This window comes from Rhinoderma darwinii, chromosome 13 (genome assembly GCF_050947455.1).
Source record: "Rhinoderma darwinii isolate aRhiDar2 chromosome 13, aRhiDar2.hap1, whole genome shotgun sequence".
NCBI lineage: Eukaryota > Metazoa > Chordata > Amphibia > Anura > Rhinodermatidae > Rhinoderma > Rhinoderma darwinii.
Genome location: NC_134699.1, coordinates 41,497,295 through 41,517,083, shown reverse-complemented (window position 1 = coordinate 41,517,083; position 19,789 = coordinate 41,497,295). Strand labels below are relative to the sequence as shown.

The 19,789-nt window shown below is 41.5% G+C and overlaps 1 protein-coding gene across 1 annotated transcript in view; it reads right to left on the bottom strand.

Moving 5' to 3' along the window:
* Positions 1-1,090: 1,090 nt before the first annotated feature.
* LOC142665526 (protein-glutamine gamma-glutamyltransferase E-like) overlaps positions 1,091-19,789 on the bottom strand; it is a 47,361-nt gene continuing 28,662 nt past the window's right edge. The window contains exons 6-14 of the mRNA XM_075845235.1: positions 19,441-19,569; positions 19,178-19,352; positions 15,803-15,941; positions 13,459-13,562; positions 12,349-12,591; positions 7,988-8,308; positions 6,037-6,194; positions 2,799-2,932; positions 1,091-1,241 (exon numbers count right to left, since the gene is read on the bottom strand). Coding sequence (XP_075701350.1) covers positions 1,091-1,241; positions 2,799-2,932; positions 6,037-6,194; positions 7,988-8,308; positions 12,349-12,591; positions 13,459-13,562; positions 15,803-15,941; positions 19,178-19,352; positions 19,441-19,569 — 1,554 coding nt within the window. The remainder of the gene's footprint in view (positions 1,242-2,798; positions 2,933-6,036; positions 6,195-7,987; positions 8,309-12,348; positions 12,592-13,458; positions 13,563-15,802; positions 15,942-19,177; positions 19,353-19,440; positions 19,570-19,789) is intronic.

Below are 19,789 nucleotides of genomic sequence, written 5' to 3'. Positions count from 1 at the left end.
GGCGGCTGCGGCGGCAAGAGCAGGTAATTTATGTTCGTGGATGTGATGTGTGTATTATGTTCGTGTATGTTTGTGTTATACTATCTGCTGAGCCCAGTCGCTCAGAAAATGGCGGCACACAGTGTAAGAGGTTTGAAGACATTCAAAACCTTCCTTCTCCTGGCACTAGCCAGAAGATGGGAGGGGGAATTGTGTGAGGACACTAGAGGAGAGTGTGTCCACCCCAAATTTGCAGCATAAATCAATGAGGTTGCTTTACCACAGTGACCATGCTGCAATTTTGGGAACTTCTCCCTCTAGTGGCCAGCACATGGACATGTTATAAATTAGAATCTAATTTATAATATTCCCTGACTTGTGAAAAAATTAAAAAAAATTAAATCAATGTGTAATCACTCAAATACTAATTGTTTAACTGAAAAAAATAAAAATTATTACTAACGACACATTCCCTTTAAGCAATGTAATTATGATAAGTGCAGATGTAGCAGAGCTTTCTTAATCAGATGTGTCAGAACTGGGTTGTCCCTTTGTACGTCAACCTCCATTAACACCATACTTTTAATGTATTTGCGCCAGAAAAAAATCTCTCAGTGGATTAGTTATGGTCTTGGATAAACTACTGCAAAAAGATTGTATTTTGTCAATCCCTTTAAATTTTCTGTAATAAAACGGATAGCATTGGATGGCATCCATTCAACTCAACAGGTGTTCACGGATGTTATTAGTCAGGTAGATACTTTTGACATGATTTGTAGCTTTAGCTAATAAAGGGGGAACTTTCCTCCATCAGGTCAACATGCCCGTAGAGTGACCAATGTCCACACTAGACACGCCCTTTAAACGATAAATATCACAAGACACAAACTAAACATCCCTGAAGAGTTGAATGCCAAATTTAGCCCTACTACACCTGTATACTAACAAATATAACCCTTATGTTTTAATATATAAAAAAAAAAAAGTACATAATACAGTCCACTTGCTTTATTTATTTACATATAAACAATATGAGACTGTATGGAGAATTGTTACTATAAACAGTCAATTTATATTTCATTTAATCATCTCTTATAGGAACATGACTCTTTTAGCATGGAGAAACAGCAACAGACTGGAATGCCTTTACATTTGGGAACTTCTTAGAGGAGTAGTCCGCCATGAGACTCTTCTCTCCGACTCTGTAGGGTGTGATTTCAAATTTAATGGTGACTCTTTGATTTTGCTTGAGAACTGGTACCCTGTAAAAGAGAAAGTACGGAAATTATCAATGACTGAATGACACTTTGCAACATGTGGGTTCTTTTCAATTTTGTACTGAATTACATTTTACATAATGAGGGCTGTTTTCATCTGGCAATAGACATGATTGTTGGCCAAAGGATTGATCCTGACTATGTCGGCCATAAGAGACAACATCTTTGAGATGGCAGCTGCCCTGGTGATCAGGTAATGGCTGGGTGCATGGTTTCCAGCACCACCTGCAAACTGCTGATTATGCCGGGGAAGGCCACGGCCAGTGAGACATTTCTCCTGCAGCGGTCACTACAGGAGGAATGTAGTATTACATGGTGGCCAATCTTACAGAACTGTTCTTACCCCCTCTAAGATGTCCATATGCCATAATGTTGATGAGATAACCCATTTAATAGGTCACATTCAGCCATGCAAATGCCATAAAACCACAGACATTTCATTTCACATGTTGGATTGTTCTACCTGGTAGTCGGTTCCAACCTGAAGTCTATGGTATTTTTTAACAGTTCCCTTTCTACTGTATCTGGTGATCTTTACCTATGCATGGTTGTAAATGTTTATGATGATATCAGCCATAAAGATTGTCATGTGAGAAATTGGTCACATGGTTGACATATAAATATTTAAAGGGGTTTTCTAGTTTTAATATATATCTCTCTGTCATTTAGCCCTTCACAGATGCCCAGTTCAAGGGAATCCAGGTACAATGAGACTCTACTGTAAAGCAGGAGTAGCCAAACTTTTTCATTATGTGCTATGACTATGACTATACAGGGTACAGAGGGTGCAAATGCACAAAAGACCTGGAGGCTTCGAGAAGGCCAAAAAGGTCCCTTTGCCACATATAAGGAGACCAGTACTTTAAATGACGTGATTGTTGGGGGCCCAAGGAGCTTCAAGTTACCCCTTTGATTATGGTGTTATAACATGTCACTAGAAAAAGATGGTGGCACGCTGAAACATGAACCTATGAGGAGGCAGTTTTCCTGTGTTTAAGTCAAAAGAACAGCTTTGTGGCCCAACATCAAGATCTATTGGTCCCTGCCCTGATTTCTAGCAGTACATTATGGCTGACTTTTTGGCTACCACTACTGTAAACGGTAGCCTGTTTAAGACTCTCTGCAGCCTTTCATATCATCTCATGGAATGATTTTCCCGAAAAGACTGTATTAAAAAGATTATCTAGATTGGGCAACCCATTTTCATATGCCCTGGTTAATAGAATAGCTCTGATCTGATGGATCTTGTCCATTCACGCATTACACCGATGAGCACCGAGTGACACAATTTACATTCCCTGCAGCATTAATGTAAGGAAAATGATGATTTAGTGTTGGGTTCTGTGGATCATAACCAAATACAATATAAATGCTAGTACACTGTTGTTTTGTTATTATTATTATTATTATTATTAATAATAATAATAATAATAATAATAATAATAATATTACTATTATTATTACTACTATTAATATAATAGATTTGCAACTTTTATGCAAATTTTGATAAAATAAACCAAACCATGTAGACCACACACTTACTTAACAATGACTGGCTCTTTCATGAGGCCACTTCCCTCAACTCTGAGAACGCTGTCATCAACATTGCCTTGAATGGGATTAGAAAATATCATGTCCACAGTTGATGGAGTATTCAGTCTGGCTTGGTCATTGAGCTAGAAATAAAAAATAACATATGAATATTATATTATTAACCAGTTATTTAGAAGCTGTTCATAGACTGTAAAAAGGACTCAATAAGACTGTCATAGGACGACACTAAACGAGAAACAGCAACAGCTTTAACTTAATTTTATTTAATCACATAATTTAAAATATTGTGGAAGCTCACTCAATAGGGATTTATACATTTATTTTTTAAATCAATGGGAGCTGCATAAATTTGTATCTAGCATGACTACAGCCAGTCGGTTTACGCACAACAGTAGGTTATAGCATATTGCTAGGATATAATGTAACATATGGAACCAGTGGCGTAGCTATAGTGGTCGCAGAGGTCACATGTTGCAATACAGCATGCTGATTAAATACATTTTCTGTGCCGTGAAACCGGCACTTCCTGGTTACGGTCACATGGTACACTTAGTGTATCATGTGACCGTGACGTCACGTGAGCGGCGTTCCAGCCAGCGGGGAAGAGACAATGCAGAGGACTCCAGGTGAGCAGCAGAGTCTGTATTGTAATGAAATGTGTTGTGTTGTAATGTATTGTGTTGTATTGCGCTGTCTGTGTTTGCAGTGGGGAGGGGGGGGGGCCCGTTAAATGACAGCCCCCCCTCCTCTCTCCCCTGCAAACTGCACAATACAACACAATACATTACAACACAACACAATTCATTACAAATAAACACTCGGTGAGTGACTCCAAGGGGTCGCAAGTCACTCACCGAGGTCCTGGTTCCATTCAGTGCTAGAGCAAGAAGCTGACGGAACCTTGCTCCAGCATCCACTGTGCCCTGAGCGGCTCGATGCAGGCAGGCGCGATGTAGCAACATCATCACGCTTCTCTGCGCCAAGTCACTCATAGCAGAGACCGGAGGAGGAGGAGGATCATCCACCCGGCATGGGAACGTGGATAGGTAATTATGTTTTTCTATTATGCACATATGGGGGCATTTTACTGAATGGGGGCTGATATGGTGGGTGGGCATTATACTGAATGGGAGACTGATATGGTGGGGGGTATTATACTGTATGAGGGGCTGATATGGCATGGGGGCTGATAAGATGGGGGGCATTATTCTGCATGTGGGGCTGATATGGGGGGCATTATACTGTATGGGGGGCATTATACTGTATGGGGAGTTGATATTGGGATGCATTATACTGTTTTGGGAGCTGATATGGGAGGCATTATACTGTATGGGGGCTGATTTGGGGGCATTATACTGTATGGGGAGTTGATATCGGGATGCATTATACTGTTTTGGGAGCTGATATGGGAGGCATTATTCTGCATGTGGGGCTGATATGGGGGGCATTATACTGTATGGGGGGTATTATACTGTATGGGGAGTTGATATTGGGATGCATTATACTGTTTTGGGAGCTGATATGGGAGGCATTATACTGTATGGGGAGTTCATATGGGGGGAATTATACTGTATAGGGAGCTCATATGGGTGGCATTATACTGTATGGGGAGCTGATATGGAGGGGCATTATACTGTATGGGGCAGCTATGTGGGGCATTATACTGTGGGGGATGATATGGGGAGCATTATACGGTATGGGGCAGTTATGTGGGGGCATTATACTGTATGGGGCAGTTATGGGGGCATTATACTGTATGGGGGCAGCTATGGGAGCATTATACTGTGTGGGGGAATTATACTATGGGGGCTGTTGGGCAAGGCGGCTGGGTATAGGCGCGCGCAGGGGTCTGGTGATGGTGGTGTTGGGAAGTGGTAGGGGGGCCCAAGCTGAATTTTTAACCCGGGCCCATGAGCCTTTAGCTACGCCCCTGTATGGAACTGTGGAAGTCCTAACACTACGATGTCCTCAATGCCTGGAACAAAGAGGCTCTTGAGGGAGAAATCAGTTGTTGGACTTAAGGGGTTCACAAACCTTTGCGACGGGGCCTTCTACTGTCTATGTCCATCCCTAAATAAGTAACTATATCCTAGTTTGCCTGCACATACATCAGGCTGTGTAACTTCTGCTAGTGTAGAATGGGTCCACTTTATGAACAATGCATTTAGTGTTTATAGTGAATCCCTTTTTTATGTTCCCTGTAATGTACCCTGCATTTAGTATCATATTGGCACACGGTCTATGCAGGTGAAATATTTCCTTTGATAACACGCTTCTACTGTACTCTACATCTCTGTGACCGACCCTTGGCTATCTGACTACATTTACATTTGTTTGATGGTACCTCATCTGTATCTGATTTTCATTACCGACTTTTGGACTGCCTGACCTTACTTCTATTTTGTCTCCTGTATACCTTTCCTGGTATATAATAATGACTTTAACGTGTTGTTGCCAATAACAACCTATTACGCTCATTTGGTCTAATAGCCCAACTGCTAAACGTTATCCAGAGAATTCATCACTAGAATAGCAAGAGATGTCTAAGCTCTGGAGTACCTCGAGTCTCGACCCTAACCAAAGTCTTGGGAAAATGGGGTGCTATAGGTGATTTTGCACTGTCCAATTATTTTTTTTCCTGGGTATCGCAGGAACCGGGTTATTACTATATATTATATATAATATATATATGTATATATATATACATATATATATATATATACACTAACACACACACATGTATATATGTATATATATATATATATATAAATATACATCCTAAGGTAAAGTGGACAATGTCGGCTTGCAGAATTATCACGAAGGGTGGTAAGGAAGGAATGTTTACTGCACAGAAAATGAACATCTTTATTGGGGTAATGGGGGGTGCAGAATCTACCTCATCGATATCTTGATACTAAAATTTTTCTTTGGAAGTGCATTAGAATTTGCATTATTACCATGATGAATAGATTAATCCTGACCTCCCATGTTTGTGTCTGCATTCCGGATTAAATACTTGGACCCTCCGCGGTTCTACTACACCAAGCTTACAGCACCATACTGTAGATCTTCTTGATTTTGTAAAATTGGTTCAGTAGACCTGCAGGGGGTCCGGGGTTTACAATTGGAATACAGACATTTAAACATGAGTACAATACACTCGTAAATGAGGACATATATTGTACATGTAACATATGTCTGATAGTATATCTGATTGTCATCTCACCCTGAACAGCAGTGGTGGGTTCTTCAGCGTAGCCACTTTGTCTATCAGTAATTTTCCTCCCATTTCATCTTCACACACGGCCACAATTTCGATCATATTGTCTGGAGTTATTGCATTTTCATACTGAGGGTATGTTATGTTAAATGAGATACTTTTCTCTGATAAAAGAAAAAACAAGAACTTAAAACAATAGACATTCTATCAAACATTTTTTATAACACACGTATTAAATTTATAGCATGTCCCATTCTAATGTGTGTACATTAGGCCAGGATCTCACAAACAGTTTTGGTGCAGTTTAGCAGTGTACGTTTTATACATTTCTACTGAAAGGCCGTCTGTCCCTAGAGCTTTATCATTAGACATCAACTTGACTGCCTTTTCCAATTTAAGCGAAGCATCTAAAAGCTCTTTAGCCTCAGTAGACAGCTAAGATAGCTGTGCCCCAGCCAGGAACAGGTGTATATTATCCTCCGAGGGGTGCACCTTGGAGGTATATAGGTCAGAATGAAAATCCTCCACGACATTCAATATGTCAGATGTTTCTGTTACTAGGTTACCGTTCGCTGTTTTCAATTTCCCTATATGAGAGATACCCTGTCGTGCTTTCGCTTTCGTTGCTAGCCTTTGGCCAGCTTTCTCCCCTTCCTCAAAATTTCTATGCATGGGAAACTGTTTATTTTTACCAACAACTTCTAAAAGGTGCGGTTTCTGTACAACTTGTGCAGCTTTCAATCTAGTTTGGTGATTTATACTTAGGTCTGATATAAAGGCCGCTTCTGACCTTTGAAGCTTCTCGTGTAATGCCCTGTTAAGGACTTTAGAGGTGGTCTTAGTCCTGTTAATTGCCTGTATGAACAACCCACAAAAATATGCTTTCCTAGCATCCCAGACATAAGGAATCGAGGAAGAGCCTTGATTAATATCAAAATATTCTAAAATACATTTAGCAATATAGCCCTGTGTGTCGACTAACCTGTTCCAGAAGGGATTTAACTTCCACATTCATGGTCCAGTCAGAGCATGATTATCAAAACCAATGGTAATCTTAAGCAGGGCATGGTCGGACAATGTCCTCGGAAGATATTCTAATTGTGTTACTAAACGGGGGCATAGTTGGGGGGCAGGAGGGGCATGTGCCCTGGGCGCAACTAGAAGGACAGGAAGGGGCGAGGCGCCGGGGCGGAACGGGCATAGTTGCCAACAGTCCTGAATTTGCCGGGACTGTCCAGAATTTACAGAGACAATCCCGGAAAATAACTGTCCTGGATATGTCCCGGCAACTGCCATATTCAATTGTATCTGCATCCTCAGGACGCAGATACAATTGAATATTATGGCAGAGCAGGAAACTGTCCACTCCCTGCTCTGCCATTCACTCCTTCTGGAGCGGAATCCCTAGCCGGAGCATTGCCAATGCTCTGGCTGGGTATTCCACTCCTAGGGGGAGCCCCAGACGTCCCTGTCCATATATGAACAGTGACATCAGGGGCTCCTCCTGGAGCAGAATCCCCGGCCAGAGAGTTGCCTAATCTCTAGCCGGGGATTCCGCTGCTAGAGGGAGCACCTGACGTCCATGCCCATATATGGACAGTGACGTTAGGGGCTCCTCCTGGAGCGGAATCCCTGGCCAAAACAATGAAGCAGGAGCAATGAACTGTAATTCAATGAAGGTAATTCGGGAAAAATATTAGGATAATTATGTTTCCATGCAAGAGCTCCAGGGTCCTACTACATGCTCGTACAGGCCATTTGTATTAGTTTAAATACATCTTGCCCAATTTTTCCTCTTTATCCACTCTCTACCCAAACTTGGCCTTAACAAAATTAAAAAAAATGTACTCACACTTGATTAGATTTTTTAACAAGGGAGATTCCCTATACATTTTCCGAACAACATGTTCGATACAGCTGCGAAATAAGAATCCACATTATATAGAAAAGTACACACCTTCATTTGCTCCCAGTGTAACAGACTGTGATTCAGTAAGGATCTCCTGGACTGGTGTACTGTTATATATTATGGCTGTAGCAGTCATGTTGACCTTCACAGTCCTAGTGTTAGCAGCTGTGCTTTTGAGAGTAAGTTTCATGATCAAATCCTCACCAACCTGTGTTTCACCATGATTAAAAGTGCCAGAAAATTCAGGCTTAACTGCTTGCGATTCTGGAATTACATCGCGAACTGATGCCATACGAAAACGTGCAGTAGTGGCTGGAGGTTGCAATTTGTTTTGAGCCTTCTGAAATATTTCTCTTTCCTTTGCAGAGCCTATAGAAGAGTAGAATAAATATAAAGTCTGAGGATTTTTAAAAGTGTTTTTATCCTATTCTATTTATTCGGGATTTTAGATATACAGTATGTCCAAAATCCAGAATAAATAGAATATACCGTATTTTTCGGACTATAAGACACAGTTTTTAGCAAAAATAAATCTTGCTAAAAAGTCCCTGCGTCTTATAGAATGCAGTCAAGGGACCCGGCAGCGCCGGGCCCCCTGACCGATTCTTACTTAACCCCGGCACATCATGGAGCGAGGAGAGAATGATGTTTGGAGCTGAGCGTGCTCACGCGTTGAGCCCACTCCATACACTGCAGGTGTCAACTGTTTTCTACAGCTGATATGCTGCTCTAATGACCAGGAACAGCGATGGAGCTGGTCCTGGCCGTTTAACTAGTTAAATGCCGCGGTCAATAGCGACCGCAGCATTTTTAGGGGTTTTCCCATGAAGATCATTAGTGTCACACCTCTGGGACCCGCACCTATCTCTGGAACGGGGCCTCCTAAACCCCTTTCTATCTTACCCGGCTCCGCTGTCTCCCGAGTACTTCCTGGTTAGGTGGTCGGGAGTTACTGAAACATCCGAGTGCTCGCTGAGCTACGGTGTTTCCATAACTCCCATAGAAGTTAATGGGAGTTACGTTAACAGCATAGCACCGCGAGCTATGCTGTTTCCAGAACTCGGTAGATAAGAAAACATCGTACGTGGTCGCTGAGCTACGCTGTATCCGTAACTCCCATAGAACGGAATAGTAGTTACAGAAACAGCATAGCATGCTACGCTGCTTCTGTAACTGCCATTCACTACTATGAGAGTTACGGAAACAGCGTAGCTCAGCGAGTTACGCTGTTTCCGTAACTCATCCATGTATTGCAGTGTATTGTACCAGCGTTCTAATGATCGCTGGTTCAAGTCCCCTAGGGGAAAGTAATAAAATGTGCGTCTTATAGTCAGGTGCGTCTTATAGTACGAAAAATACAGTATATAAATAAATTAAAGTGCTTTTCCATCTTTTAAAATCATTTTACAGTTGCGGTTCCACATGGGATGAGTTTGCAAAACTTTCCAAATTATGAATTGCACTCAGTTTGCAATAATATGGACTAAACAAAATAAAAAATTCCCTTTCATGTTTGTGTAGAAACCTTCTTTCCTCTAGACGTAGAGGATGCCCCCTTGTAATGTTACTGTCCTGGGTATGAATAGATCATGAGAGAGATGTCTGTATTGACCTTTGATCTATTTCTACATAGTTAATAGATCATCCCTCATACGTTTTTTTTTTCTAAACTAAATAACCCTAATTTGGATAATCTTACTGGGTACTGCAGTCTACCCATTCCATTTATTACTTTAGTTTCCTGCCTTTGAACCCACTGAAGCTTCACTATGTCTTTCTTGTACACAAAAATTGTACACAATATTCCATGTTTGGAATATACACTGCAGGTGTCAGCTTCTGACTCGCTGCTATAACGGCCAGGAAAAGCAATTTCGCTGTTCCTGGCAGCTTAAATGGCTTGTGCCATAAAACACATATATCCCCTATCCACAGGATAGGGGATACATGTGATCAATAAGGAGAACGGGGACAGAAAGTTACCAAGAGCGCTGCATGAGAAGCTGTGACTTCGACGTTCTGTGTCCTGCAGCTTCATGGAGATCAATGGGATTCTTCTGCGCATGCATTGATCTCTATGGAGCTGCGGAACAGATAAGCCGGACACAGAATCCAGAAGTCCAGGCTTCTCATGTAGCGCTTTGGGTGACTTTCGCTCCCCTGTTCTCCTTATCGCTGGGGGTCCCAGCAGTCGGACCCCCAGCGATCTCACATGTAGCCCCTATCTTGTGGATAGGGGATAAATGTGTTTTATGGCAAACCCCTTTAACTAGTTAAATGCCGTGGTCAATAGCGACCGCGGCATTTATAGGGGTTTTTATATGAAGGACATTTATGACATATCCACAGAATATATCATAAATGTCAGATAGATGCAGGTCCCACCTCTGGGACCAGCACCTATCTCTAGAACGGGGCCCCCAAAACCTTGATTACATGTGGCGTTACTGAAACAGCGTAACTCACTGAGCTACGCTGTTTCCGCAACTCCCATAGAACTAAACATTAGTTACGGAAACAGCGTAGCTCGCATGCTACGCTGCTTCCGTAACAGCCATTCATTACTATGGGAGTTACGGAAACCGCGTAGTTACGCTGTTTCAGTAACTCCACATGTAACCAAGTGGCTGCTGGTTCAAGTCCCCTAGGGGAACTAATAAAATGTGTAAAAAAAAAAAAATGTTAGATACATTTTCAGGAGTGTAAAAAAAAAATATATATTAAAAGTTCAAAAGAAAACCTTTTCCCATTTTTCCCCAAGCACAATGTAAAAAATAATCATTTGGTATCGCTGTGTCCGTAAAAGTCCGATCTATTACAATATACCATTATTGAACTCGCACGGGGAGTTTAAAAATGTAAAACATCAAAATAGTTTTTTGGTCACCTTAGTGCTTAAAACATGAAATAAAAAAAAAAGTGATCAAAAAAGTCGTATGTACCAAAAAATAGTGCCAATAAAACTACAGCTCGTCCCGCAAAAAATAAGCCGTCACACCGCTCAATCGATGAAAAAAATATTAAAAAATATTGTCCTATTTTTTTCCTATTTTCTGTTGTCTAAAACCTGAGTGCATCTTATGGTCAGGTGCGTATTATAGTCCAAAAAATACGGTGATATATATTTCTCCTTTCCAAGTGCATAACCTTACATTAACAGTGTTACAATCTCATTTGCCACTTCTCTGGCCAAACCTACAAATTTTTCAAAACCATTTGTAAAAGAATAATGTCCTCCTTTGCAATCTTTGTTGTTATCATTGCATACATGGCTAATGCTTTATCTAAGACTGAAACCTGGCAAGTGATTGGCTCCAAAGTCAGCTCCTAATGGGGCTGCCCTCTACCAGACCATTGGGGTCCTGTTGTATTAGGGACCTATTATTGAATCCCAACCTGGGCCCACTGGAGGAATCTCTGCTGGTCTAGTGGGCCAATCTGACCCTGCTAATAGCTTTTTCATCTATCACATCCCAGTGTTAAGACCTGGTAAATTAATTTTCTTCACAAGAATAGCATCTAAAATCTTACACAATACACATTCAGGGGCATATACAGAGATAACAGGGTCCCATAGCTAAAATTGGGCCCAACACACGACTAAGAGCTCAGCCAAATGCATTACACCTTTATTACAAGTCAATGCCCACCATTCTGTTTTTAAGTTGCCAAATTCTGTCCTGACTAATTTCATAACATAACTGTATAGGGGAACCTTATTTGTCTGACTTAATAAATTAGATAGTTCTGCATATGGATTTATACAGCTAATAATGAATTTAATAGGAGCTGTATAAATCTGCATACAGTGACATTCATTCTAGTGATGGCTGCAGGTAGCCGCTGTGACCATATGTTGGAAAGCAGGAGAAACAATTCAGTGCCGGGCTTCTCCCACCTTGGACCCCATAGCCGATCCATGCCCTACCTCTATAAGAGATACACCACTGGGCACAGCTTTCATGAAGAAGTTCAACTAATTAATAATGATAATTTCTTGTGCCAATACAGAGATATTTTGATGGATGAATGTGTGGGCTAATGCTCCCCATACTCGAGCTGTCTGGGATTTTCCATCAGTTTTCTATCATTACCATTTCATTAAAAGTAAAAGGAAGTATTTGTGTCTACTATGTATTGTACTCAGAAAAGTCCCATGGTTGCATTGAGGTATATGACACTATGTTTCCAGACATGTTTAGAGCAATCGTTTCCTTCATGCTACATAGGATATTTGTCATCTAATGCGTCAGCAGTGTCATTAGCACAATAACTCTTGACAACCACTCTGCGAGGCTGTGTTTCATAAAGGACCATATGTGAAAGAAGTACCTGGCCCATCTGTATTTTTTGTTATCACATATTACCACTACAAATGATGTACAACAATGAGAGTCAGTTATAGTCACCTTCAGGGTATTTGTAGTCATTAGTGACATCTGCACGTGTGAAAGAACCAACAGCCTTGGTGCTGGTGTTCCATCCTACATTTTGAGATTCAGAATAAATTATCGTGTCTTTTCCATTTTCATTTACCAACCAGTGTTTTGTGTCAGCGTTCACTTCACCAAACACAAATGCGGTATCAAAATTGAGGTCAACATCTCCTTCTTTTACAGCTTTTAGAGAGCAGGGCCCCAATCGAAATACACCTAGTGGATAAAACAGGACGTTAGTAAATTAATACACAGAACCAACTTAAGGCAGTATCTTACCAATACCAACAACTTAAAGGGTATGTCCACCTTTGAGCACAATTATAATCTATATTAAAAGTTGAGTGCCTTTGTAAATACATTGATTACTTATCTCATACTGATCCTCAGTTACCGCCTGTATTATGCTCCAGAGCTGTATTTACAATTCTGCTGCTAAACATTGAAAATATTTGATAAGCTTGATGTCAGACACATCCCTAGCAGCTAAACTTGGCTCCTGTAATGCAGTGGGACAGTTTGATTTTCCTGCATCATATTTCTGTATAGTTCCTTGTGTAAAATCTATACCTCCCAGAATGCAAATCAATAGGCTTTGGGTAGATATTGAGCCAGCAAGTAATACAAGAAGATTTTAGCTCTGAAGCCAGCTGGATTGTGAGTGAAGCTCTAGTTTATAGTATAGGCTGTGACTTTACAATGCAAGATTAGTAAAGCAATGTACAGTATTTACAAAGTTACAATTTTATGTAGATATGTAAACTCCAAAATATTTTTTGAACATTTACATACACCTTACTCAAAATACAGTATAGCATTAGGTAAATAGACTGCATCTGTTATTCGTGCAAGCAATGGAAGGAACACAACTGGAGCACATAGTGAAGGTTTAATGGTGTTGTCCCATCAGGAATAACCCTTCCCATAAAACCTATTCGGTCATGTGGACATCAAAGTGGGGGCAACCCCTTTAGGAACCCCCCTGAGCCGGAGCAGAGAATAGAACAACTTACACTATGCAGACTCAACGCACCCATGTATTACAATTATTCATTACCTAATATATATATTTAAGGTTCATACCTCCACTTGGCTCTTGAGGAGTAGAATCCAGAATCTGCCATCCATTATAAAAGGATCCAATGTCCTTTCTGACTGACCAAGCCTCATTCCATGCATGGAAATTCCTGAGAAGATATAAAACAAGGCAATGGTTCTATCACCTACAGTACAGTAACTTTTCACAGTTTTTACAATATGTTGCCCTGATTGCCATTTGAATATAGCATATCTGTAAATAGGAGAACTGTATAAATATTGAACCTTTTAGAAAGTATTTACCCATGTAAAAACTAGAGATATATGTTGGCGTTGTCTTCTTTAAGGGTATGTGCACACGCTAGCTTGCTTTTACGTCTGAAAAGACAGACTGTTTTCAGGAGAAAACAGCTGCCTCGTTTCAGTCGTAAATGCTCCTCCTCGCATTTTGCGAGGCTTCTCTGACAGCCGTAAATTTTGAGCTGCTTTTCATTGAGTTCAATGAAGAACGGCTCAAATTAAGTCTGAAAGAAGTGCCCTGCACTTCTTTTGACGAGGCTGTATTTTTACGCGTCGTCGTTTGACAGCTGTCAAACGACGACGTGTAAATGACAGGTTGTCTGCACAGTAAGTCGGCAAACCCATTCAGATGAATGGGCAGATGTTTGCCGACGTATTGTAGCCCTATTTTCAGACGTAATACGAGGCATAATGCGCCTCGTTTACGCCTGAAAATAGGTCGTGTGAACCCAGCCTTAGGGATTTTTTTTCTCACTTTAGTTGCTTTTAGTTTATAATTATCCTATGCTTGCTGTGGTGGAAATCAGCATGCGATGCGATGACTTCATGAAGAACCAATCGTGGGTTGTTTTATTTCCACAGCCACCATTTTGAACAAGCAGAGCTGCAGTGCAAAACATTTGAAGGGACATAGCAGCAGCCAAAACACTCATGGATTTGAAAATCTCATAGCAGTGCACCTTAGCTGGAGTCATTTATTATAGTTGTGCCCTAGTAAAGCTAAACTAAAACGCGACATTACAGTCAATACTGAAGAAAATTAATCATAGATAAACACTATCCAAAGCTAATGAGTGATGTTAGATAAATAAAAATAATTATACAGTAGCTTGTTCTATTAATCAATTGCCAATATTATTTGCTTATGCTACATATATCTATACTTTGCCTCTTAAATGTTTTCTATATAATCTTGCTAGCTAAGGTTTGTTCTTAAACAGTATTCTCTGAATATCAGACTGCTGGCCTCCTTACCAGGCTTTCAAGGCCGTTCTAATATAAGACTGCCAAGTTTACTGGAGACAGACATAATAGTCTAGGCAACATAAGGCTTGCATATAGAATGATGTGTTTTTAGTACGCATTTCTTATGTAGCCAATAACTTGTATCGCGGTTCATTGATAGCAGTTAGCCAGAAAAGAGCTTCAAAAGGCTAATCTAAAAGACAATCTTTAGCTCTTCTGTCTAACTCTTGAGAGGATCTCTGTGGCCATGTTTTTCTTATTTCTTACTTCTACTTCTTAATAAACTTTTCATTTACTTTCACCGTGAGACAATAGAGTTTTTTTTTAAAGAATTCTTTATCACCTTTAACATTTTATGGTAATGTTTCATGTATTTAATGTTAGTTTAATTAATTGGATTTTGGTCTGTAAAAAAGAAATAGGAGAATTTAAAAACAGCTATATGCCAGTATTATGGTATTAAGTTGCAAATTATGGCGCATTCTGTAACTGTGCAATGATTTGCGACTTATTCGGACGCTCACAGAATTTTAAAAAAGGAGCCTGAGTTTAAAGGGAGGGGGTGCGGCCACCAGAAAGTGGTGTAAATTATGGCGAAAATCTGCGTGTGTCTTATGGCAGCTGCAATGAATGGGAGTTACTAAACAGGGAAATATAATTTGCTATTTCAGTCTTCATAAAATGATGGAGTACATCCTGTTCCCACAGAGAACAGGGAGTGACAGTATATAGTGTTACTATACTGACAGGCCTCCAGCAGTATAATAGAGCTGTCATTAAATCCACTGGCTTCTGTTGACCCTGACCCAGTCTACACAGCAAAGCTGACAAGTGAGCTGCAGAAAACAAAAAGAATCTGAAAAAATTTAATAATACAAGATTTTTGTTTTACGGATAGTCACATAAAAAAATAAAAAACGCTACGAAAATGTTGTAAATAAATATATTTAAAATAAAAACCTGATTTTAATATGTCCCTTTCTGATGACACATTCCCTTTAAGCCCACAACAAGTCTTTTACTGAGAATGATCCCTTGCACAAGATCAAAACTTGTTGCTAAATTTTAGCACTCAGTCCAGTGCACTTCTTGGACTAGATTTATCTGTGTATTATCTACTTACCATACACTATCATTCGTCCTTGAATTGTCCTTTTTCCCATTTAAATCATAATAGTTATCAACAACAAGATTCCTATCAGTGTCATGAGCAGATTCAAAGTTAATGATCACACGAGCAGGAATCCCAAGACATCTAAGTACTGAATAGTACAAGAGAAAAAAAATTATTAGATATTAGAAGATCTCAAGTTTAGAGTCATTTATATTGAGGCATCATGCACACGACCGTAGTGGTGTGTACTGCAGTGATTTGCGCCTCGGACGGCGGCAGATTTTCAGCTGCGGGCCGCCCGCAAATCACGGGCCGTGCACATGGCCGTGTAAATTCATTTCAATGGGCCTGGACCTCAAAAATACATCCGTAATAAGACCTATCCTATCTTTTTGCGGTCCAGGCTCCCGGGCAATGCACGGACCATGGAGACCACGGTCGTGTGCATAGGCGCATAGAAATGGATGGGACTGCAATTCACCTGCAGATTTGCGGGTGAATTGCAGTCGCAAAAAACACGTTCGTTTGCATGGGGCCTAAGAAATACATAAGCTATAGTGACACAGATTTGCATAAGACCTAACATGCAAGCATGTTTTTATTTTTTATTGTATTGCTCCAATGCCTATTAAGACAATTAAGAAACTTTGCAGTCAAAATATCCTCATGTTTCATGACTATACACCTCCCAGGGCTGGTGTTAGGGGGGGACAAACTTGGGCAGTTGCCCAGGACCTCCTCTTAGGGCACCCTGCGTGCGGCTGCTATGGGGTCCGAGGCATGATGGGGCCCTGTAGCTCCGGTGGTAGCGACAGCCACATTCACTTGTATCTGCATCCTCAGGACGCAGATACAAATGAATACTATAGGCTTCAGGCCATGTCAGGCCTGCAGCCTATAAGGCGCTAGGAAGACTCCCTGCGCAGGCCGGCGTGATGACGTCACTGCATCACGCTGGTCTGTGCAAGCGACCTGCCCGGAGGCTGTGCAGTGCCTAGTCCATCGCGGAAATGAGGGAAGGTAAGTATAATTTTTTTTTGGGGGGGGGACTGTGTGGCACTATATACAAGGGAGGGGCACTGTCCTGCACTATATACAAGGGAGGGCGCTATGTGGCACTATATACAAGGGAGGGGCGCTGTGTGGCACTATATACAAGGGAGGGGGGCTGTGTGGCACTATATACAAAGAGGGGCTGTGTGGCACTATATACAAGGGGGGCTGTGTGGCCCTATATACAAGGGGGCTGTGTGGCACTATATACAGGGGGGCTGTGTGGCACCATATACAGGGGTGTGTCTGGCACTATCTACAAAGGGGGGCTGTGTGGCACGGTCTACTAGGGGGCTGTGTGGCACTATATACAAGGGCGGCTGTGTGGCACTATATACAAGAGGGGCTGTGTGGCACTTTCTACTAAGGGGGACTGTGTCACTGTCTACTAGGGGGCTGTGTGGAACTATATACAAGGGGGGAGGACTGTGGCGCTATCTACAGTGGGCTGTGTGTGGCACTATCTTCGGGTGGCTGTGTGTAGCGCTATCCAGAGGGGGGCACAAAGAAGGCATTACTGCTGTGGGGGGGGGGGGGACAATCGGGGGAAAGTTACTGTTGGGGCACTTTTATTGTGTCAAGCACTGAGTGATCATTAATACCATCTGGGTCACTGTGAATTATACAATATAGGGTTTGTGGAGTTTGTTTAGAGGATGGGGTATAGGTGGGGTGAATGCTGCAAAAGCGAGAAACCAACATGTCTGTGTGTCAAATTCTGCGGAGACGAGTCGTGGCTGGAATAAGTTGTCACAGTGGTCTGGGCCAGATGGAGAAAAAAAGGGAAAGTGAACGATATAAATGTACTGTAACCACTTATATCGTCTGCAGAGCTCCTATGTATAACTGGAATCTTCCACTATATGGTCACTACATGGTGGCAATATTGGTCTTTGTATAATGGCTTTTATTCAATATCAGTATGGGGGTGTTATTCAATCACTATGTGGTTATGGTGTGGCAGTGTTTTCAGTAACAGTATGGGGGTATTATTCAGCCACTGGTTATGGTGTGGAGGTATTATTTAATAACAGTAGTGGGTATTATTCAGTCACTATGTGTTTTTTGTGTGCGAGGGGAGACATATACTTTGGGTCTTGCAACACTCCTAGACACGCTAGAAATTAGTGGTGCAGTTATCTGCACACCGTCTTCTGAATTGACTGCATTATTGATACACATCAGCGTTTGGTTTCCATTAATGGGTTTCATCAGGAACCCAATAATGGAAAGGCAAACGGAAAGCATAGCTTCCGTTTGCATTGCCATTGATTTCAATGGTAATGCTTCCGTTGTAAATGGTTTCCGTTTGTCTCTGTTCAGTAAGGTTTCCGCTTTTTTGACTGACTCAATAGCGCAGTTGACTGTGTATTTTGTTACCGTCAAAAAAAGGAAACCTTACGGAACAGAGACAAACGGAAACTTTGCAACAGAAGCATTACTATTGAAATCAATGGTAATTCAAACGAAAAGCTATGGTTTCCGTTTGGTTTGCATTCATGGGTTCCCCTGACGGAAAGGTCTGACGAAAGCCATTAATGGGACCCTGACGCAGATGTGAACAGGCCCTAATTCAGCATTTGGGGCCCCACTTTTAACTTTGCCCAGGGCCACACTTTGTATAAAACTGTCCCTGACAGCTCCTATGCAGATCTATGTATCTCCATGGTTACAGGCTACAAACAAGAGCTCTGTGTAGTCTCATCCTGCTGTTAGTTGTGTAAGTAGCAGTAGCAGCCATAGCGGGGACCTGCGGCAGGAGGGGGCACGCCATGCCTAGTGGCGCCACTAACAGCCTCTATGGCTGCTACATCGATAGTGACGCCACATTCAATAGTAAATGAAGTGGTGTTATTTCTGAAGCTATTCCAAAAAGTAGCAGGGGTAGGAGGTATGCGTTAAAAAAAAGAGCCATTACTCACCTCATAGATCGCAGGCGTTTCAGTGCCACTGCTTCGGTCCTCCCCGCCTCTCTCTATTGACATAGCTGCAGCCATGACGTGCCCGTATACCCACGTGATTGCTGCAGCCAATCGCTGGTCTCAGTGGGTATACACACACAGATTGCTGAGGCCAGTGTTTGGCCGAAGCAATCACTTGGGTATAAGGGCACGTCATCGCTTTAGCTATGTCAATACACAGCGGCGGGGACGACCGCTGCTGGAACGACAAGGATCTGAGAAGTAAACTATGGCTCCTTTTTTTTTTTTAAATGCATCCCTCCTACCCCTGCTAGTTTTTGGAATAACTCGGAAAACCCCTTTAATCCTTTTTGCATATGAACTAACTCTAACACTGAACTAGTATTTCCCCAGTAACAATTGTACACACCTGTGCAGAGTACTCCTGCATATACCCAGCATTGCCCAAATTTGACTGGTCCACTCCTCATCCACTGGCGGAGGATAGCAACACTTCCATTCCATTGTGTAGGGTTCACTCCTCCACTGTAGCTCCCACTCCAGTTTCCCACAATGACCCCATAGTCATTATCATTGCTGTTCACCTTTTAAATGAATAATAATGTAATTTTAAATTGATATTTAGACATTTTATTAAGTGACCTCATCTTATTATAAAAATCGAATTCTCACCATAGCGGACAGTACTCTCCCCACATGAAGGGGATCATTTCTGCGAGAGACATCTGCAGTTGCATCTGATGCGTAGACTGAACTCCTGTCCAATAAGGTAAGACAGATGTTCAGGATGTCTTGTTCAAACTGTTTTGTGGAGCAAAGAAAACAAAATGGTACATTTAGAAAACGAATGCCTTATAATACACACGCAAGATGAAAAGACAAAAAAATGTACAGTACGGATGAGGCAGAGTAATATGTCATATTACTCTAAGAGGCTGTAATGTTTTGGTTCCGCTACTAACTCTCTAAATAAAGAAATTGCAGGCTGCTTACACAGATGTAGCTAGGGGAGGCTGGTGGG